Consider the following 20,063-nt stretch of genomic DNA (forward strand, 5'->3'; position numbering starts at 1 on the left):
TGGGAAGACTGGGCACCTTGCTAAACACTGCTCGAACAGGACTCCAGGGACGGGAGCAAAACCTTACCCGTCAGCTCAGCGCCCACAACTGCGCGCAATGAATGTCCAACCTGGAGCAAATCCACAGCAGCCACCGAGAAGTCAGCAGCAGAGGCCGAAACTCCCAACACAGGCCCAAGCTTATGCAATGAGGCAGAAGCAGCCAGAGGTGAACCAGGGAAATTCGGCAGGCATGGGTAAGCTCTTCAACACACCCGTTATGCTTCTGTTTGATACTGGTGCTTCGCATTCTTTTATTTCCACTCTTTGCGTGACTACCTTAAGACTCGCTACGAAAGAACCTGAACATAGGATGGAAGTATCTTCCCCGGTAGGAGGACGTATAGAGATCTCTCATACTTGCTCGAACTTAGAAATCACTCTGAGCGAATGTAAGATTTTAGCAAACAACTTGAGTATTATGATCATGTGGGATGTGGACATAATACCAGGAATGGACTGGCTGGCTGGAAACCATGCCACGATCTTGTACAAAGAGAGACAAATTTCTTTTAGAAACCCCAAAGGTGAAGCTACTCGCTTTCACGGAATTTCTATGGGAACGCGTAAATAGGTGATAACGATGCTGCAAGCCAGTAAGCTGATGAAGAAAGGATGCCTGGCATACCTTGTTTACCTGAACAAAGAAGAGAAAGAGGAGAAGAAATTAGAGTAAGTCGAAATCGCTCGCGATTTTCCAGATGTGTTTCCTGACACACTACCTGGTCTACCGCCAGACCGACAAGTAGATTTCACTATAGATCTAGAACCAGGATCTGCCCCGATATCAAAGGCACCATATCGAATGGCCCCAAAGGAACTGGACGAACTGAAGGTACAGCTGCAAGAACTCCTGGAACTGGGATTCATCAGACCTAGCGTCTCGCCGTGGGGAGCACCTGTACTGTTCGTCAAGAAGAAAGACGGGACCATGAGAATGTGTGTGGACTACCGAGAGCTTAACCAGCTAACCCTCAAGAACAATACCCGTTGCCCAGAGTTGATGACCTGTTTGACCAACTCAAGGGAGCCAGCATATTTTCCAAGATGGATTTGAAATCGGGATATCACCAGTTGAAGATCAAACCAGAAGATGTGCCCAAGAAGACATTCCGGACCAGATATGGTCACTACGAGTTACAGTGGTGTCGTTTGGACTGACCAATGCACCAACAGTGTTTATGAATTGAAGGGAGAGAGGGTGATGTGCTGTGCTAGGTCGAGATACCAAGTCCTATGAACCCACTAGATCACTTGGTATAGGAACTCAATGGAACACAGAATGCTCTGTCGTTGTATACACAAAACTCCCCTTCAAAGATCCCTCAACCCGAATACTATGGATTAGATAGAGAAGCAGGGGTCGATCCCACGAAGACGGACACGTAAGAAAACATTTAGAGACTCTTGACAAAGGCGGCTGCTGCCACGCAAACTGGGTTGAGGTATAACTACAACTAGACCTAGGCAAGAAATGTAACACTAGACCTAGAAAACTATAAACATGCTGAGATCAAACGTCCTCATGACTGCTAGATATTAAATTCACTTCCTAGACCGTGTAAACGACTACCTAATTTAGCTAGACAGAAAATGAATAACAGTGGGGACCAACATTCCAGAAATAGCAGGTACAGCAGAAAAGCTGCAAATAACGAACTGGGAATTTAACTAACAACGACATGCATTTCTCTAGCTGAATCAGACACGAAGATGAAGGAAACCGAGCACATAACCTGATTCGAACAGAATATAAAAGTTTGGTCGTCGGAAACTTGCAACAAACCGGAAATAACACATATCTACATAAACTAGACGGAGCGAAATAAAAACACGAAGGCTAGGCATCAAATTAAACCAACTCTGTTCAGATCTCTCGTCGGATGCTTAATCCACTCCGGATCCAAGCGATCCGAGTCCTACAACAACCAGAATCATCCCCATAACTTTCGATTCTAAAGATCTACTCCGATCAAAAACCAATTCAAACAATTTTACACAGATTCAGTGAGCAAATGTGAAAAGCATCCAAAACAAGTACTAGTACGAACTCCAGAAAAACACAAGAACTGAAGCAGAAACAAACACCATCAACATTATGGAAAATAGCTTGCATAAACCCACAGAATAAAGGGTAAACAGAGTGCCTAGCTTCGAACAGCGAAGCTCGGTGAAATCCACAAAATAACGATAAATAAATTGGAAATTGTTTCTTCGCCCTCGACAGGACGGTGTTAAACCCAAATGAAACTACTGTAAACAGGAAGTGAACCCAGACGTGAACCCCCGAATTTCCCAAAAAGAACCCAAGTGTGTAAGAGAAAAGTGAGCTCCTAGCTACAATCCGTAATGAGGCCTCCACCGAGAAGGTCCCTCTAGAATGCATGCTTCCTTCCTTATATAGGCGCGGACATAATCTTCTAGAAGCATTCGTAGAAATCTCCATTCTACCCTTCAGCTCCGAGATTTCCTCCGTCTTGCAATTTCCTCCACAATGCTCACTTTTTCGCCAGTTTCCTCGGACCATGTGATTGTCCTATCTCTTTCCTGGACCTGGCAAAATTCTTCTACACACCTGGCTTAAGACGTGTGTTAGACCCCGTAATTTCATGAATTTATCCCCTAGACCTATGCATGAAATTAGCCTTATCATGGATCTAATGAATCGCATTTTTCACCCATACCTCGATAAGCTCGTACTAGTCTTCATCGACAATGTGCTGATATACTCCAAGAACATAAAGGAGCACGAGAAGCATTTGAGGACTGCAATAGAGACGATGTGGGCGGAGAAGTTATACGCCAAGTTCAGCAAGTGTGAATTTTGGCTCAACGAGGTGAACTTCCTTGGACATATCGTGACGACAGAAGGAATCCGAGTAGACCCCGCCAAGGTGGAGGGAGTACGAAATTGGAAAATGCCAACTACGCCCAACGAGATTCGAAGTTTCTTAGGACTAGCTGGTTACTACAGAAGATTCGTTGAAGGATTCTCGAAGATTGCACGGCCAATGACTCAGCAACTCAAGGAGGGAACTAAGGTCTCCTGGTCTCCCGAGCGCGAAGCAAGCTTCCAACGGTTAAAGAAGAAGTTGACCAGCGCACCCGTTTTAGCAGTCCCCGAGCCCGGAACGGACTATGTAGTCTATAAGGATACCTCCAAGAGCAGACTTGGATGTATGTTGATGCAAAATGGGAAGGTGATCGCTTATGCGTCACGACAACTCAGACCACACAAGCTCAACTATCCAACACACGAGCGAGAACTAGCGGCAATGGTCCACGCGTTGAAAATTTGGAGACGCCACCTATATGGAGTTAGGTGTGAAATTTTCACGGACCACAAGAACCTCAAATATTTCTTCGAGCAGAAAGACCTGAACATGCGACTGAGAAGATGGCTCGAATTGGTGAAAGATTACGACTCCGGTATAAACTATCACTCGGGGAAGGCTAACGTTGTGGCACCCGTTTGAGACGTAAGAGCCAACACCAATTAGCAGTCCTGTTCAACAAGGAGGAGGAACTGCTTAGAGAATTCGACAGAATGAGTTTGCAAATGGTGCGAGCACCCGAGACGGTGGAGAGCATAATTTCTACTCTAGTAGTTGTCTCTGATTAAAGAGGCAGTGTCATCGAGGCCCAGAGATGGGACGAGACTCTAGAGAAGCTACGCCTAAAATTGAGAACGGACGAACAAGAGAATTTCCAGGAAGAGGCAGACAATGCACTCCTGTTTGAAGTGAGATTGTGTGTGCCCAACCATGAGGAGCTCAGGAATAAGATAATGAGCGAAGCACACGATACCCTATACACCGCACACCCAGGGAGTACGAAGATGTATCAGGACTTAAAGAAGAAGTTCTGGTGGGACGGCATGAAGAGGGATATAGCATCCTACGTTGAGAGGTGCCTTGCCTGTCAGCAAGTGAAGGCACTGCACCAACGACCTTATGGAAAGTTGCAGCCGTTGGAGATTCCCGAGTGGGAATGGGAACACGTATCCATGGATTTTGTCACGGGACTGCCAAAGTCTCAAAGAGGAAATACTGCAATTTGGGTGATAGTCGATTGTCTCACTAAGAGCACCCACTTCATATCGATACCTATCACGTCGGATAGAGATGCTAAATTCACGTCCAGATTTTGGAAGAGCTTACAGAAAGATCTGGGGACGCAATTGAATTTTAGCACGGAAATTCACCCACAGACCGACGGACAGTCGGAAATGACAATTCAAACTCTTGAGGATATGCTAAGGGCAGTAGTGCTCGATAGAGGGAGCAATTGGGAACAGGTACTGCCACTGATAGAATTTGCTTATAATAACATCTACCAGACAATAATTGATATGGCTCCGTACGAAGCACTATACGGGAAAAAGTGTAGATCACTCCTCTACTGGGACGAGGTCGGTGAGAGGAAAATTCTGGACAGGAAGGTACAACAGTTAAGGAATAAATCCATTTCTTCAGTGAAAGTACTTTGGGAACACCACGGGCAGGAAGAGGCCACGTGGGAGTTGGAAGATAAGATGAGGGAGCGATATCCCGAGCTGTTCGAGTAGAGCCATACAAATTTTGGGATGAAATTTCGTTTAAGAAGGGTGGAATGTGACGCACCGGAATTTCTTTCCTTTTGTTATGGATAATCCGAATTTATTAGACTAATTAATCCTCGCGTGGAGGGCGTGAGAACATAGGATTTCTGTTGTAATTTCCATCGTGGAATAAAACAAGTTTTGTGAAGGAAACAAGTACAAGAATTGTCCTCTAGCATAGAAGTAAAAGATATGTTCCCATTAACAAATTCCATGTGGAGATGCAAATTACATGATTAAGGAAGATGCTAATAGTACATGCTTACATGTATGAAATGGACAATACAAATCTCGGAAATTACTAAAGTAATATAGAAAACAAGAGCTTCAAGAAGAAGTCTTCTTTCTCTCTTCCCCTCAACCCTCCCTCTCGATTGATGCTCCATAAGACACCAAGCTTGGACAACTTGCCCTACAAGTGAAACATCAAAATAGGTATGAGATTTTGGCTTCACAAGACTCAAGGTGGAGGACTTATTCAAAATAGTAAGTATGCAATCTTTGTGACACATCACCAAACTTGCAAAAAGAATAGGAACAAGAATGAGCAAAGGATAAGCTCATCACCAAGGGCCTTTTTAAGGCAACAATAGATTTCCACACCCTTCAAACCGAGACTAGGAGGCAACTAAGAGGGGGGCAGCCCCAAGGCTTGCATCAAATAGGTAAGATTCCCATAAACATAAAACTCAAAAGGAGGCTGAGCTTGAAGCCGAAAGTAGGAGCCCCAAAGCTTACACAAATTTGGTATGATCAACATACTTATCAAGCTCAAAAGGGAGCTAAACTTGTAACCAAGAATAGGAACATCAATGCCCAAGTTGCTGCCATGAGAGGCCAAGGAATTGCCTATAAATACCACCGTCACCCCCCTCCCATCCACACTTTCTCTCGGCCCCAAGGCTCTCGGATAACAGAGGCGACGGAGGGAGGAACGGGCAGCGCGAGGCAGCGGCAGAAGAAGGCAAATCAAGTTCACCGAACCGAGGTAACCTCCACAAGACCAACCTTTGCATCATATAGAACAACCATAGTATTTAGCCAAGAACTTAGATTCGCAATATGATTTTCACAACATAGGATGAAGCATATCAATCATTGCTCAACAAAAACGTACAACACATAACAACACAGACTGCTTGAAAAGAACATCGAGACCTTAACCATGGAACAAAGATAGAGTCTCAATCGGAGAATAGTCACACCACTGCTAAGAATTAGATTCGCAATAAAACAAACATAAGGGAGTAGGGGAAGGAGACTTAGCTTGTGCGAAGATCGGTTGACGACGGAGCCCCGGAAGCGAGCTCGAAGCAGCGGCGGCAGTCGTCGACGCCGTCAAGCAAAGAACAAGGAGGTTCCGGTGTCGCGGCCTCCGGAAGAGCCGTCGGAGGGCGCCGATGAAGCTCCGGCGCCCAGACGAGATGTCGATTTCACCGGAAAACAGAGACATCAAGGGAGAGAGAGAAGAAGTGGCCACTGTGTTCTCCTAATTTAAGGATTTGAAATTTAATCGGAGAAAGGGGGAACTAAAGGAGAGAGGACGATGGGGGCAGTGGCGATGCGTGCCGTGCGCTGCCGGCGACGCAGAGGAGGCGGCGACCGGAGCAGCGGCGAGTGCGGGGTGAATCCGCCTAAGGATATGAAATATCATCTTTTCTCAAAAATGGAGATGTGAATTATTTTAAAGTTATTGTCATGCCATAAAATATTTGTTTTCGAGACATGTCTGTGAGGGCTATATGCCGAAAGTTTGGCGATGCCAAAAAAATTTGGTAACGAGTTTGGTTCCCAATAGGACCGCAAATCCTATTCGGAGTTTCGTGCGCGAGCGCTATGAGCCATCCTAGAGAGAGGTTGGCCGGTGAGTGTGCTTGTGAAGGCGGCCACCTTCACGGCACACTGGATTCTCAGACATGGAGGAATATATCAATAACTTAGACTGCAGTCGGACTTTTAAGATCACAAAAGAATTTAGTATGTGCGGGCCTTTTAAGAAAACTCCCGTGTGATACTGTTGATGAATGACAACTTATATATGTATGTTTTATTTTCGGCACGTGTCCACTGAGTACTCATGTATTTATAAATGTGCAGGTTGAACGTCAAGAGGAAGGAATATTGATCGGAGTCGATGCTATTAAATAAGCAAGTGGATTTCTCTACGATTCGTGTCTTCATACACGAAGTCGTTTAGTGAGGACCTATTCCGCTGTACTTTTGTCAAGTGAGGATTTCAAAGTCTCACCTCCGAACTCTGATTTAGTTGATATGATGAATTATTCTATTTTGAGATCTTGTAATCAAATACTTGGCTTCTAATTTGTGGTATCAATTGATTGGCCTTTCGGCAAGTCCCTTGAGTTCTTTCCCCGTTTCGTTAATTCCGCTTATTAGTCACGGATTTCCTGCTTTTGCTATCATTAGCAAAGTACGGTCGTGACAGCGGGAGCGGGAGCTGGCAGTGCGGCTGGGGTCGGGGCGCGATGGCAGCTGGCGTTGGGAACCGCTTGGGCCGGCGTCGGGGCTACCCTAGTGAGCTCCGACAAGCTGGCTTTCCACCTCGTCCTCGCCGGCGTCGGATAGGGATATCTTCCTTGACCGTTTGCTGGAGGAGGATCAGATGCCTGCCTTATACTTCAGATGATGACGCACCTCCTTCCAAGTGTTGAGATGCTTGAATGGTTTGTAATGCATTGAATGATAGGTTGACATGGCGCCGTGATGATGTCGACCTCGTTCTTGCCGCTCCCTGCCGACTTTTATTCTTGGAGGTAATACGCCTAGAACTTTTGGATTTCTTCGTTGGCTCATCCGATGACATTGCACACCATACTCCACCGTTCCAGCCGGTCTATCGACATTGTACCGGCGAGCGATGCGGTACCAAAACCTATCCCCGGTTTGGTTCGTGCCTACCTCTTCATCTTCGGAGATGAAGAGGTAGGCCTCGAATATCTTCTCCATCTCAGCCGGAGTGTACGGGGTGCGGATGCTGGGGTCACCAGTATTGCCACGAGTACGGACACGGACACCACTAGCGCAGCCCCTGCCGAAATTGCCCTCCGGAATTTGGGACAATGGTGACATTGAGCCTTCTACGGGTGCTCACCCGTATTGCCCCTCGGGGGCATCTTGCTCGTCCACCGGGTAAAGCCGGTAGCCACCCGGAATTTGCGAACCTTGGGTATGAGGAGGGGGTGAGATATTCGTATCCGGCGGAGGGAATGGCGATGCGCCCAACCATTCGTTGTACCTTCCGCGGGAGTCGGAGGGGTGATCGCCGGAGCCAGACATTTTTGCAGGAGAGAAAGAGTGAGAATTTGGAGAGAAGTATATTCATGAGAGAATTGTTAAGTGTAGTGAGGTATGTGGTGTAATTTTTTGTGTTGAAATGAGGGGTATTTATAGATGAAAAATGTGAATTTTGGGATAAAAATAATGAAAAATAAATTAAAGGTAGAGAAAAAATGGATATATTTTATTGGGAAGTGGGGAAATATTTCTTTTATTTAATTCTAATTTTTTTTATATTTTTCAAAATTAAAAAAAATGAAAAATAGCCAACGGCATTGCCGTTGGCGAATCACACAGCGACACGTCAACCAGCTCTTCGGCACGGCGGTGCTCTTTGCTAAGAGCAGTGTCGTGTCGTTGGCAAGAGTACAGCGGCGAGCAGGGGTCTCGCCGCGCCGACGACACGATTCCTGCTCTTAGTTAAGAGCACCGATGCGGATGCTCTTATACCTGTGCACTTTTTGTTTATCTGCTTCAATTAGTATGTGTGGTAGTATGTAAGGCATATAGACATGTTTTGATTTTTCCGGCTATTTTGGCCCGATTGTTACAATAAGTGAATCTTCTTGCAAAAGGGCAAATAAATTTGATATAATGAATATGATAGAATGGTTGAAAGAATTGAGAAGGGAGAAATAAGATGGTAATTAAAGGTCTAAATCAAGAAACTTCTCTGCATAGATCGAGTGACACTCGATGGGGATCTCAGTACACAACTATACTTCGTCTTGCATATATGTGGCCCCCAGTAATCAAAGTACTTGAAATTTTATTAGATGATAGAGATGATCTTAATAGAAGGACATGTAAAGGTTTACTTCAAAATATGGAACAATATGATTTTGTGTTTATCATGATGTTGATGAAACATTTATTAGGTATGATTGATGCATTATCTTGTGAGCTGTGATATAGAAATCAAAATATTTTGAATGCAATAAATCTGATTGGGAATGTGAAAGAAAACTTGCAAGCATTCCGAAAATCTGGATGGGATGATTTCTTGCAAGAAGTTGGAGCATTTTGTCGGGCAAATGAAATCGATGTTATTAACATGAATCATTGTCCCAAGATGTATTCGCATGAAGAAAGATGGAAAAAATGTTAAAAGTATCATTATTATCGCGTTGAAATGTTTTGCCATGTATTTTGTTGATTTACATTCTTATTAATTTAAACTTTTACAATACTCGTAACAAAATTAATTTTTTTATTTATAATTAGATTATTGACTCAATTATTCAAGAAATGAGGAAGCGTTTTTCTGAGTCAAGCATAGACTTGCTCGAACGTATGGCATGTCTTGATCTAAGAAATCGTTTATCTATTTTCAATGTCGATAAACTTGTTCATCTTGCCACTCTTTATCCATAATACTTTTCATCCATGGAGCTCAACTTGTTAACTCTACATCTCCAAACTTTTGTGAGTGATGCAAGAAGGGATGCATGTTTATGAAGTGTTGAAGATTTGGGAAGTCTTTCTAAGAAGATGGTTGAAATGATGAACGATAAGATTTTTTCATTGGTCTACCTATTGATCAAATTGGTCTTACTTTTATGGTTTTACCAGTAGCGATAACTTCTGTCGAAAGAGTGTTTTTTCCATGAAATATGTCGAGTTAGGGCTATGAAATAAGATGGGAGATGAATGGTTGAACAACAATTTGATGGTACGTAGCGAGAGAGAATTTTTTGAAATTGTTCCCAATGAAATAATTTTGAGTCGTTATCTATTCATGGATACTCGTAGAAGCCAAATATCTCGCACAACATAAGATATTGGTATTTATATTTTATGTATTTTTATTAAAAAAATAATTATTTAAGTATTATATTTATTGTCTTATTCAATTCGACCCATGCCTATAAATTTATGGATTCACCATTGCTAAGAAGCATGCTATATGATAATTAAATAAGCAAGGAGGAGTAATTTTTAAAACTTAGATTCAAGTTACTGACTATCGGCCACAAGGCATATAAGTAAAGTCAATAACAGTTTAGTGTGTGTGAGCTGGTCAAACGGTAGAGAAGTAAATGACTGATGTCAAAAGTCTCATGTTCAAGTCTTCCATAACACCAGCGTTTAAAATTTAAATTCATTTACCAATCCTAAAAAGGAGCCAAGATATTGATGTGTCTGCGATCATATTTGTTTGTCCATTTATGAAAGGAATAATTTCTTGATGAATAATCAAACTAATTACACACCTAACCATAACCAAAATCAACCGTATGCAAGTGGATATACGCTTTTGGTTCTGGCGGTCTAAATCACACTTCATTCGTCCACGAAAAATAAGGCACATTTATCATTTTTGGTTGTCCACGAAAAATAGGGCACCTTAAAAATAAGAAAGTTTTCAACAACTTATCTCTTACTTTTTTTTCATTCTCTCTTACTAATAATATGGACCCCACATTCCACTAACACTACTTTTCTCTTACTTTTTTCCCTTCTCTCCTACTAATAATATGGATCCCACATTCCACTGACACTATTTCTCTCTTAATTTTTTCCTTTCTCTCTTACTTTACTAATTCTACATTAAAACCTGTACCATTCACAAAGTGCCTCTATTTTTAGTGGACGGATGAAGTATTAACAAATGAAATAGTTTTTCTGTCAATTATATTTATCACTTTGGATCAGTTACCAATTTAGTTACTCATGTATTACTATTGGATTAGTTACCAACAACTTAAGGTGTTATCATTTTTATCAAAGATCTTCATTCAATTATCTTGAAAAAGTTTGTGCCCTCGACATAGCTATCAACTTATCCTTTAATTTTAGGCCACCTGCAACGCGTTACGTGGGTGGCTCGAATCCCGTCCCTCCGTGACGAGACGGGCGCGGGACGCTGCTCGTCCCCAGCCTACCGAGACAGCCCGCGAGCTGTCTCGCCACGCGCGCGCGACGTGGCGCCCTCCGGCGCGATGCGTGTCGCCCACTCGCCGGCCCGCAAGTGGGTTTCGTCACGCTGACGCAATAAATCATTTAAAAAAAAAATGATTTATTTAATATAACAAAATTAAAATTCAAAAACGGTAATATTACCGTTTTTCGACCGTTTTCCCAATTTTTATTTGTTTATATTTTTTTTACTCTATAAATACTCCTATTTCATCCTCATTGTACACACAAACACACATTTATTCTTCTCAAATCATCTCTCTTTCCACTCCAATTTTCATCTCAAATCAACTCTTTTATTCTTCCCCCAAAGTTAATCGATCTAATGGATCCATATGAGCAAATACGTCGAATAATGGAAGAATCACTTGAAGAAGATCGACGGCGGGAGGCGGAGGAAGCCGCGCCACCCAAAGACGCTCCCGGACTTACATCCATCGTAACCGGGAGGAAGCTGCCGCAAGGTTAATACGCGACTACTTTTGCGATAACCTACTTCCATCGCCGTTTCCGCATGCGGAGACCGCTATTTCTCCACATTGCAAATACATTGGCAGCCCGGGAAGAGTTCTTCCAAGAAAGGTTCGACGCCGTCGGCCGTCCCAGCCACACGATGCTGCAGAAATGTACTGCAGCAATCTGTCAGCTTGCGACTCGACAAACGGCGGATGTGTTCGACGAATAGCTCCACATTGGAGAAAGCACTGGGAGAATGTGCTTGATCCAATTCTGCAAAGGCGTCCGGGCAGCCTTCACCGACGAATTTCTCCGGAAGCCAAGCACGACAGATTGCCAGTTTCTGTTCCACCTTCACGAAGAAGTGCACGGATTCCCCGGGATGCTCGAAAGGGTCGATTGCATGCACTGGCAATGGAAGAATTTCCATGTGGCGTGGAGGGGGTCGTACACGAGCGGCCACAAAGGCACCCACCCCACCGTTATACTCGAGGCCGTTGCCGACTACCGGCTATGGATCTAGCATGCGTACTTCGGGGTCCCCGGATCGAACAACGACGTAAACATGCTCCACCAATCCGACCTCTTCGCCGAAGTTTTAGATGGTAAAGCGCCGACCATCAACTTCATCGCTAACAACCGGCGGTATAAAATGGGGTACTATCTTGCCGACGGAATCTACCCGAAGTGGTCAACCTTCGTGAAGACGTGCAGCAGGCCTGTGAACGCAAAACAAGCTTTTTTTGCGCAGAAGCAGGAGGCTGCTCGCAAGGATGTGCAGAGGGCATTCGGGGTTCTCCAAGCGCGCTTCAACATTATCAAAGCCCCGGCTCGTACGTGGTTTATGGAGAGTATGGTCGACATCATGTATACGTGCATAATCTTGCACAACAGATTGTCCAGGACGAAGGACCTGAGGCGGGAAACTGGTTCGACCCTGAAGCCCCCGGAAGCTCTACCGCAAGTAGTCCGGCTCGCAGTGGAGTGTATCCGTCTATACAAGAACGGTTGTCTATTCGAGCAAGGACACGTGACTCTATTGCCCACGCCCAACTCCAAGATGATCTAATTGAGCACATTTTGGCAAAATTTGGCAACCGGCAGACGCACATCATCGCTGTTCTTCTGCTTCTTTGAGCTTTAAAGATTTTGAATTTAGTGAGAGCGAGCGGAAGAGATTAAATTATGGATTTTTCATTTTTTAGGATTTTTAATTATGCTTTTTTATTTTTTTTAAAGAATTTTATGTTGTAAATTTATTTTATTTAATGAAATGTGTTTTTATTAATTGAATTTGTTGGAAATAAAAATAAAAAATGAAAATGAATGAATAGTAATTTAAGAGATGGTTAAGAGACGGATAAAAGATGAAGGGTTGCAGGTTATGTCCCTTAGTTAAGAGATGGAGTAAAAAGTACAGTGGAGCCCAAGAATAATAATTTAAGAAACGGTTAAGGGACGGATAAGAGACAACGTTATAGATGGCTTAAAATTCTATCCTTTTTCTGGACTATACTCATGTAGGAACCATTCACTACCAGATTTACTTATAAGTTATCGTGACTATCTCTTGAAATGTCACAGCCTGACCCAGATTTATTTATGACTACTAGTCATGACTGATTTTATCCCATTGAATTGTCCAATAAATATATAAGATAACTTTTTGAAATGGAATTATATATAAATATTAAAACGTGGTATTAAATAATTGTTTATCCATAAAACACCATAAAGCAAAATAAAATTCGAAACTAAAGAGTATACATTAGTAGCTATCTACATACTTCTAGAGGGAAGAAAAGCACCCATCCATGAGAACAATAGTCCCCTTCTTTACTGTTTTTTTTCAATATCATCAAATTCTCAAATTTAAGGATCAAACAATAATTAGCATACATAAACAGGAGGGGCACCTCTGCAGAAATTTATGGTAATAATATACAAATGTAGTTTCTCCCCATTTTAGTAGTAAGTATAGTATACAAGCAAATAATGCCACTCATTTAGTAACAAAAAACTAACCTTTTTCTGTACAAATTGTAAAATTCAAGAGTTGCATTTGAACCTGCTGTAAAAATCCTCCTTCACCTTCTTCCTGATCAACTCCATCAAAAAACTAACCTTTATCGATATTCAGTGTCGCCCCGAAAACATACAAAGATATTCTCATGCCCTGGGGTTTCTGGCCCTATCGTTCGAGCTTCCAGAGTTCCGGAAAAGCAAGGGGCAAACAAATTGTATTCTTCTGGGGTGTTCGGTTGGCAAGATTAAATCTCATGATTAAATATGTATCATGTTTGGTTCATAAGATTGAACCATTCAACTTAATCCTAGATGGATAGTCTCATGATAATTAGTCATAGCCTCCCCCTCCAACTAAAATAATCCCACAACTTAATACTAGATGGATAGTATCATGATATTAGTCATGCCAACCGAACGCCACCTTCTTGTATAACTATACGATGATGATGATGCTGCTTGACGGCGCTCCCTACACGTTCGAGTTGGAGGAATTGTTGAGAGGGAAACAGGTGTCTTCGCCACCAGTGCTCCACAAAAAGTTGGCGTATCTAGAGGCAAAGTAGGAGTTGTGGGGCTCGAGCGCCATAGCCTGTAGGTAGGTCTCCTCGGCCGCCAAATAATCCTTCCTCACTGTCCATAGGAAGTTGGCGTATTCACTGAAGGATTCTCCATCCGGTGGCGTTACTTGTACTGCCCGCCTGAAGCATTCCTCGGACCTGTTCAACACGACGTGAGAACTAGCAACAACAAAATAAAGCCGTAGAGATTAGGTTTATGAGGCGATCACTTTAGATGAGAGATTAGATTGGAAACCTAGTATCTAAAGGATGAGTACATGATCAAACAAGGCTTGTAATAACTGAGACAGCTATAGAAAACAGATTGAGACAGTCAATTTGGTGTGGTATCATGAGAAATGAAACTGAAGCAAAAGATCACCTCTGATAGTCGCGTGCCATGAGATGCAGAAATCGCGCATAGTTGCATAGCAAGAGTGCATTATTTCAAGAGGTCCGCCCTGAGAAAATCGTCATGGCTATCGTTCTCGATCTCCACAGCCACGGGTGAAACAAAATGTTTCATGGTGTCATGATCCACGTCCACGCCTTCCCTCGTCTTCTTAGCCTCATCAACCATCCAGTCCCACAACAACATCTCTGCCATGCTCCCAGACTCATCAGTCAGATAAATGCTCGGACTCCCCAAACCACCCTCAGTCTTCTCCTCCTCCATAGATAGACGTCACCACGGTTCCGGAACCGGCGGTTCACGGTTCGGAACCGCCGGTTCCGGTTCAATAAATTGATGAACCTGAACCGGCCCGGCCAAGGTGTGGCGGTTCCGGTTCGTGAACCGTGGAACCGCCGGTTCAAGTGAACCGTGGAACCGCCGGTGATTGGCCGGTTCCGGGCCGGTTCGGCCGGTTCGGCGGTTCGTTTTGATTTTTTTTTTTTTTTTGCATTTTGTAAATTGTAATTCAAGTTTAAAATGTAAAAAAACTTGCGTAAATAACATTAGAATGAAGCGATGTACAAATGTAATTTTATTGATACAAATTACAACTTCAAAATTACAAATTACAACTTTAAAATTACAAATTACAAGTTAAAATTTACAAATTACAACATAAAAATTAGAAATTACAACTTCAAAATTATAAATTACAAAAGACTTAAAGTCTTCATTACAATTTACAAAACTACATATTCGAAATAAAGGGGAGAAAAAAGAAATAAAGGAAAAGGACTTAAGCTCAACTTAAATTTAAACTTAAATTTAAAATTTAAGTTGAAATATAAGTTGAGATGCCTACGTATCCTCAATGCTCAATTGCATTTTGGAATCAAAGTCCACGTAGTTCTCTTACCTTGCTTACCTATTTGGCTTGATCGGAAGTATTGGCGCCTACTCTTCTTCGTCGGGGAAGTAGTCTTGGTCGGGTTGTACTACTAGTTTGTCCCAATCCGGTTCTTGGTCTCTAATTTCGGCGGAGCACCAATCATCAAGTAACATGGTGGCTTCCATGTTTTGTCCGGTGAGCCTACTTCTTCGGTCGTCCAAGACGTTGCCTCCAACACTAAAGGCGGACTCGACGGCGACAGTGGAAGCCGGAACCGAAAAGATCTCCTTGGCCATTGATGCAAGGATGGGAAAATCTTTCTCGTGTGAAGACCACCAATCTAGGACGTCGATTTGTTGGGGAACGGGACCTCCTTCTTCCTCATTGAATGAAAAGTGTGAGTCTAAATATAAATCTAACTCACTTACCGAATGTGCCGTCCTTCCTCCGCTGCTGAAGGCGTATAGGTCCGCCAATTGGGATTGGGTGTCGGGGTCATCAACTTGGAAGAAGCCAAAGTTCTGTGTTTGACGGGGGGGTCTAGGTCGAACTTGGTGGGTAGTGTTGTACTTGACTTCGTAATCGTGAAAGAGAGACCGCAAGTCGAACTCAAAATTTCTTTGGAGGCTTGGGAGGTGGGGGAGGTTTATTTGGAATGTTTGGGCAAGGTTTATGTAGTTGTCGTCGTCGTCAGTTTGCAAAGCTCGGAGTGGTTCAAGATCAATAGAAGCTAAACTGTTGTAATAAAATTCTAAAATTTTGAAAGTACCAACTAGTTTCCACTTTGGATCCAAAACTTTGGCAAGCAAAAAAACTGTTGGGATCTCATTGAAATACTTGAGCCATTTTTCAACCATGTAATATAAAACACACATAAGCTCAAGATTGTTTGCGGAATTTTTCATTGCAGTTTTAAAACCAAGTGATATGATCATGCGATGTTCTAAAACACGAACGGATGTGCAATAATACACACCCGATAACTCCATAGTTGCACTTCGAAAATTTTTGAATAATTTAAATAAACTCAGGCTTTGTTCCCAACAAGAAGATGTTAGATATAAATCATCAACAGGGTAAGTTCTATAAAAATCAACTAAATAGTCTATATGTTCCATTGTAGATTGCAACATGTCATATGTAGAGTTCCATCTAGTAGAAACGTCTAAAGTAAACTTTGTGTACCTTATTTTCTTCGAGTGGCAATACTTCTTCCACGCCTTGCCAATTTGAGGCTTCCAGTGGATCAAGGATACAGCTGTAGTAATAGGTTGAATATGTCTTTGCCATAAAGACAAAGCATCTTGTACACATAAGTTTAAAATATGACAAATACATCGTTGATGAAAATACTTACCACTTATCACCGGGGAGCAAGCCGCAATTAAATCGGATATACTTGCGGTGTTGGCGGTTGCGTTATCAAAACCAACCGAAAATATCTTGTTGCATAACTCATACTCATTCAAAACTTGAATAATTAAAGAAGCAATTGCTTGTGCGGTGTGTGGGGAAGGAAATTGTCTAAAACCAATCAAACGTTTATTTAAAGACCAACTATTGTCTATAAAATGACAAGAAATACCCATGTAAGAATTTCGTTGGAAAGAATCCGTCCACACATCGGAGCAAATATTAACTTTGTGCCCCAAGGTGGATAGACTCTTTGCAATTTCCATTTTTTTTTCAAAATACTGCCGGTTGTTAGATCTTTGAGCAGTAGAGGGGGGAATTCTTTTTGCAGCAACATTAAAAGCTTGTTGCATAGTCATTTCATATTTTCTGTCATTAAAAAAATTGAACGGCAAATGTTTCATTGCCGCCCATCTTACCATGGTATCGGTAGTATTTTTGGGATCGTATTTAAATAGTGGCGTACCTGTTTGAGACGATGAGCCGGCGGGGAAGTTGATTTGGGTTTGGGATCTAGAATGCCCAAATTCCACGGGGTGTTTTGCCTTCAAATGGCGTGTGAGAGTACCATATCCCCCACCGATTACAAATGGATAGACTTTATCGCAATAGTTGCAATAAGCTTTGAACTCGCCTGTCTCCACGGTAGTGGTCGAATCATCAGGATTAGAAATTACCACCGGGACCTTCTTGTAATGTTTGGTGAAGATGTCGGATTTCAACTTTGGAGGCATCTTCTTCTTTTGTCTCCCGGAAGGAGGAGGAGCTTCGGCCTCCTCGTCATTTTCGCCAACTTGGCCGGCGCTAGAAGGTGGGAATTGATGCGATCCATCGTCGCCTTCGTCCGATGATAGATTCACATCGTATTCGAAACGCGAATCCGAATGTGGCTCTTCGTCGCCGAGGGTGGCAAGTAACAAGTTTCGATCTTCTTCCTCCTACGAGAATTATACACATTAAAACATATCATATAACATATTAAAACATATTAAAACTTACTAAAACATATTAAAACATATAAAACTTACTAAAACATATTAAAACTTACTAAAACATATTAAAACATATTAAAACATATTAACATATTAAAACTTACTAAAACATATTAAAACTTATAACATATAAATCAAAGGAAGGACCACGCTGAGGCATTCCACAATAGGCCATCTTGCACAAGGATATAAGAAAAGGCGGTAGTCCGCACATAATCTTTTTCCGAGCAAGTATACCAAATGGTGCTCTCAAATTAAAGACTTATCATATAACATATTAAAACATATTAAAACTTACTAAAACATATTAAAACATATAAAACTTACTAAAACATATTAAAACATATTAAAACATATTAACATATTAAAACTTACTAAAACATATTAAAACTTATAACATATAAATCAAAGGAAGGACCACGCTGAGGCATTCCACAATAGGCCATCTTGCACAAGGATATAAGAAAAGGCGGTAGTCCGCACATAATCTTTTTCCGAGCAAGTATACCAAATGGTGCTCTCAAATTAAAGACTTATCATATAACATATTAAAACATATTAAAACTTACTAACATATTAAAACTTATATCATATAACATAATAAAACATATTAAAAAACTACTAACATATTAAAACTTATTATAACATATTAACATAGTAAAACATTTAATTTAGAAGTTTAGAACTTACTTGTAATCGAAGAGCGGCTCGCCTTCCCACCTCCTCCGCAACTTGTGCTCTAGAAGGGGCACGACGACGACGAGAGTCACTTTGATCTTGGGCAATTCCCTTGCCCCGATCACCACCACGACGAGATGAAGACATGATATTATGGAAATTGGAAGTAGAGAATAGAGAGTAGTGTTTATGTGATATTAACGTAAACAAGAACAACGTGAGTAAATTATGAGCGCAAATAACGTAAACAACTTGAGAGAAAGAGGATGGAGAATAGAGAAATTGAGATTGAGAGAGAAATTCTTATCAACACAAGAATGGGGTAAGTAGAAAATGAAGATGAGGGGGTATTTATAGGGGAAAAATGTGATTAAAAAAAGAAAAAAAAAAGAAAAAATTTCAAATTTTTGAAATCCGGCGGAACCGCCGGTTTACTCGTTGAACCGCCGGTTTTTGGTCAGAAACCGCCGGTTTCGTCAACGGTTTTCTGACAAAAACCGGCGGTTTCTGACCCGGTTTCTGAAAAGGCTACGTCTAGGCCGGTGGTAGCCTGAAAAGGTGTCGGAACCGGCGAACCACCGGTTCGGAACCGCCGGTTCCGGTGAAAACCGGCGGTTCACGCAAATTTCATGAACCTGAACCGGCCCGTCGGAACCGCCGGTTCCGGTCACGGTTCGGAACCGCCGCCGACGGTTCCGGTTCCGGTTCGGAACCGCCGGTGACGGTTCCGGGCCGGTTCAGCCGGGCCGGTTCGGTTTGGTGATGTCTATCCATAGACAACGACGAGCTAATCACTTGATACTGCTGCCCTTGCCTATGCTGGAGAGACTCCACCAGCAACGAGGCCTCCCCCCCTATCGTGGTGTTGTGGGAAGTCGAATGTACACTGAAATTAGCCAAGAGCACCATCACGTGCAGCATCAAAGCCGGTGACCTCGAGAACACCTGCTGGAACAGCCACACAAATGAGAAATGCAACTCCTTCTGCACCTTAGACGTGATCACATCTAAATCCTCATCGCACATAGCTTCCCTCATGTGCAAGGCACAGCTTTGCAGCTCAACAATGATGAACACCATCGAGGCAAAGGCCGCTTTCACTGAGCAAGAGCCACCCGCCTCTGCCTCCTTGGAGCCACTAGCAAAGCCCTCCTCCTGCTGCAGCTTCTTCTTGATCATCCTAAGTGAGAGGGGAATGTCCAAACTATTTGCCGTCTGTTCAACCATCGCCCAAGCAGCCGTTTCCTTATCCGGCCACTCTGGGAACTCCGGTCTGATCCCTAGCATCATTGGCTCCAAGAAGTCAAAACGTGGCTCCAAGAACGAGTCTTGATCCCTCCCACCTTGCCTACTGGTGTTGTTAACGCTATTGTTTAAAATGGCACAGTGCCAGTTCTTCCGCCTACACCCTTCATCATCGCTAGGGCTATTCGACATCTTGGCCGATGCAACAACGTGAAACGAGGGCTTATCATCAAGATTCAAGCTGCAGGAGCGCCTAATGCTGTCACCCCTCGAAATCTTGCTGAAAGACCTCGATTTCAAGAGGGTTTTAGAGGCGAAAACGAGGGGTGAATGGCCATCGATATCAGAGGTTCGAAAACGAAAGGAGGATGAGGTGAACAAAGAGCGGAAGGCAGCATGGTGTGAGCAATCTGCAGGTTTGAGTAACATAATTTTTGCTAGTCCCACAAGGAACAAAGGTGAGAAGAGTTAACAAAGCAGATTGCAAAAATAAGGTAAAAGGCTGAGCACAAAGACAGGAATTGGGGCCAACAATAGGAGGAAGAGAAACAGTCAA

The 20,063-nt window shown here is 42.6% G+C and overlaps 1 protein-coding gene across 1 annotated transcript; it reads right to left on the reverse strand.

The window, feature by feature from the left end:
- Positions 1–13,808: 13,808 nt before the first annotated feature.
- LOC121809133 lies at positions 13,809–20,063 on the reverse strand. The gene is made up of 3 exons (XM_042209694.1): positions 18,950–20,063; positions 14,279–14,340; positions 13,809–14,055 (listed from the first exon to the last, which is right to left on the reverse strand). Exons 1-3 carry the CDS (start codon positions 19,934–19,936, stop codon positions 13,809–13,811), a joined length of 1,296 nt encoding a protein of 431 aa, XP_042065628.1. The 5' UTR covers positions 19,937–20,063.

Source organism: Salvia splendens, chromosome 1 (genome assembly GCF_004379255.2).
Source record: "Salvia splendens isolate huo1 chromosome 1, SspV2, whole genome shotgun sequence".
Lineage (NCBI taxonomy): Eukaryota > Viridiplantae > Streptophyta > Magnoliopsida > Lamiales > Lamiaceae > Salvia > Salvia splendens.

Bases quoted from the DNA above. Each gene is read 5' to 3' on its own strand.
- LOC121809133 (XM_042209694.1), bottom strand. From the start codon at position 19,936: ATGTTACTCAAACCTGCAGATTGCTCACACCATGCTGCCTTCCGCTCT. The intron at 14,341-18,949 runs GCGGCGGTTCCG...ACCTCTTGAAAT, and splicing joins AACCGGAACCGGAACCGTCG to AATGCACTCTTGCTATGCAA. The intron at 14,056-14,278 runs GTGATCTTTTGC...CGTGTTGAACAG, and splicing joins ATGGCACGCGACTATCAGAG to GTCCGAGGAATGCTTCAGGC.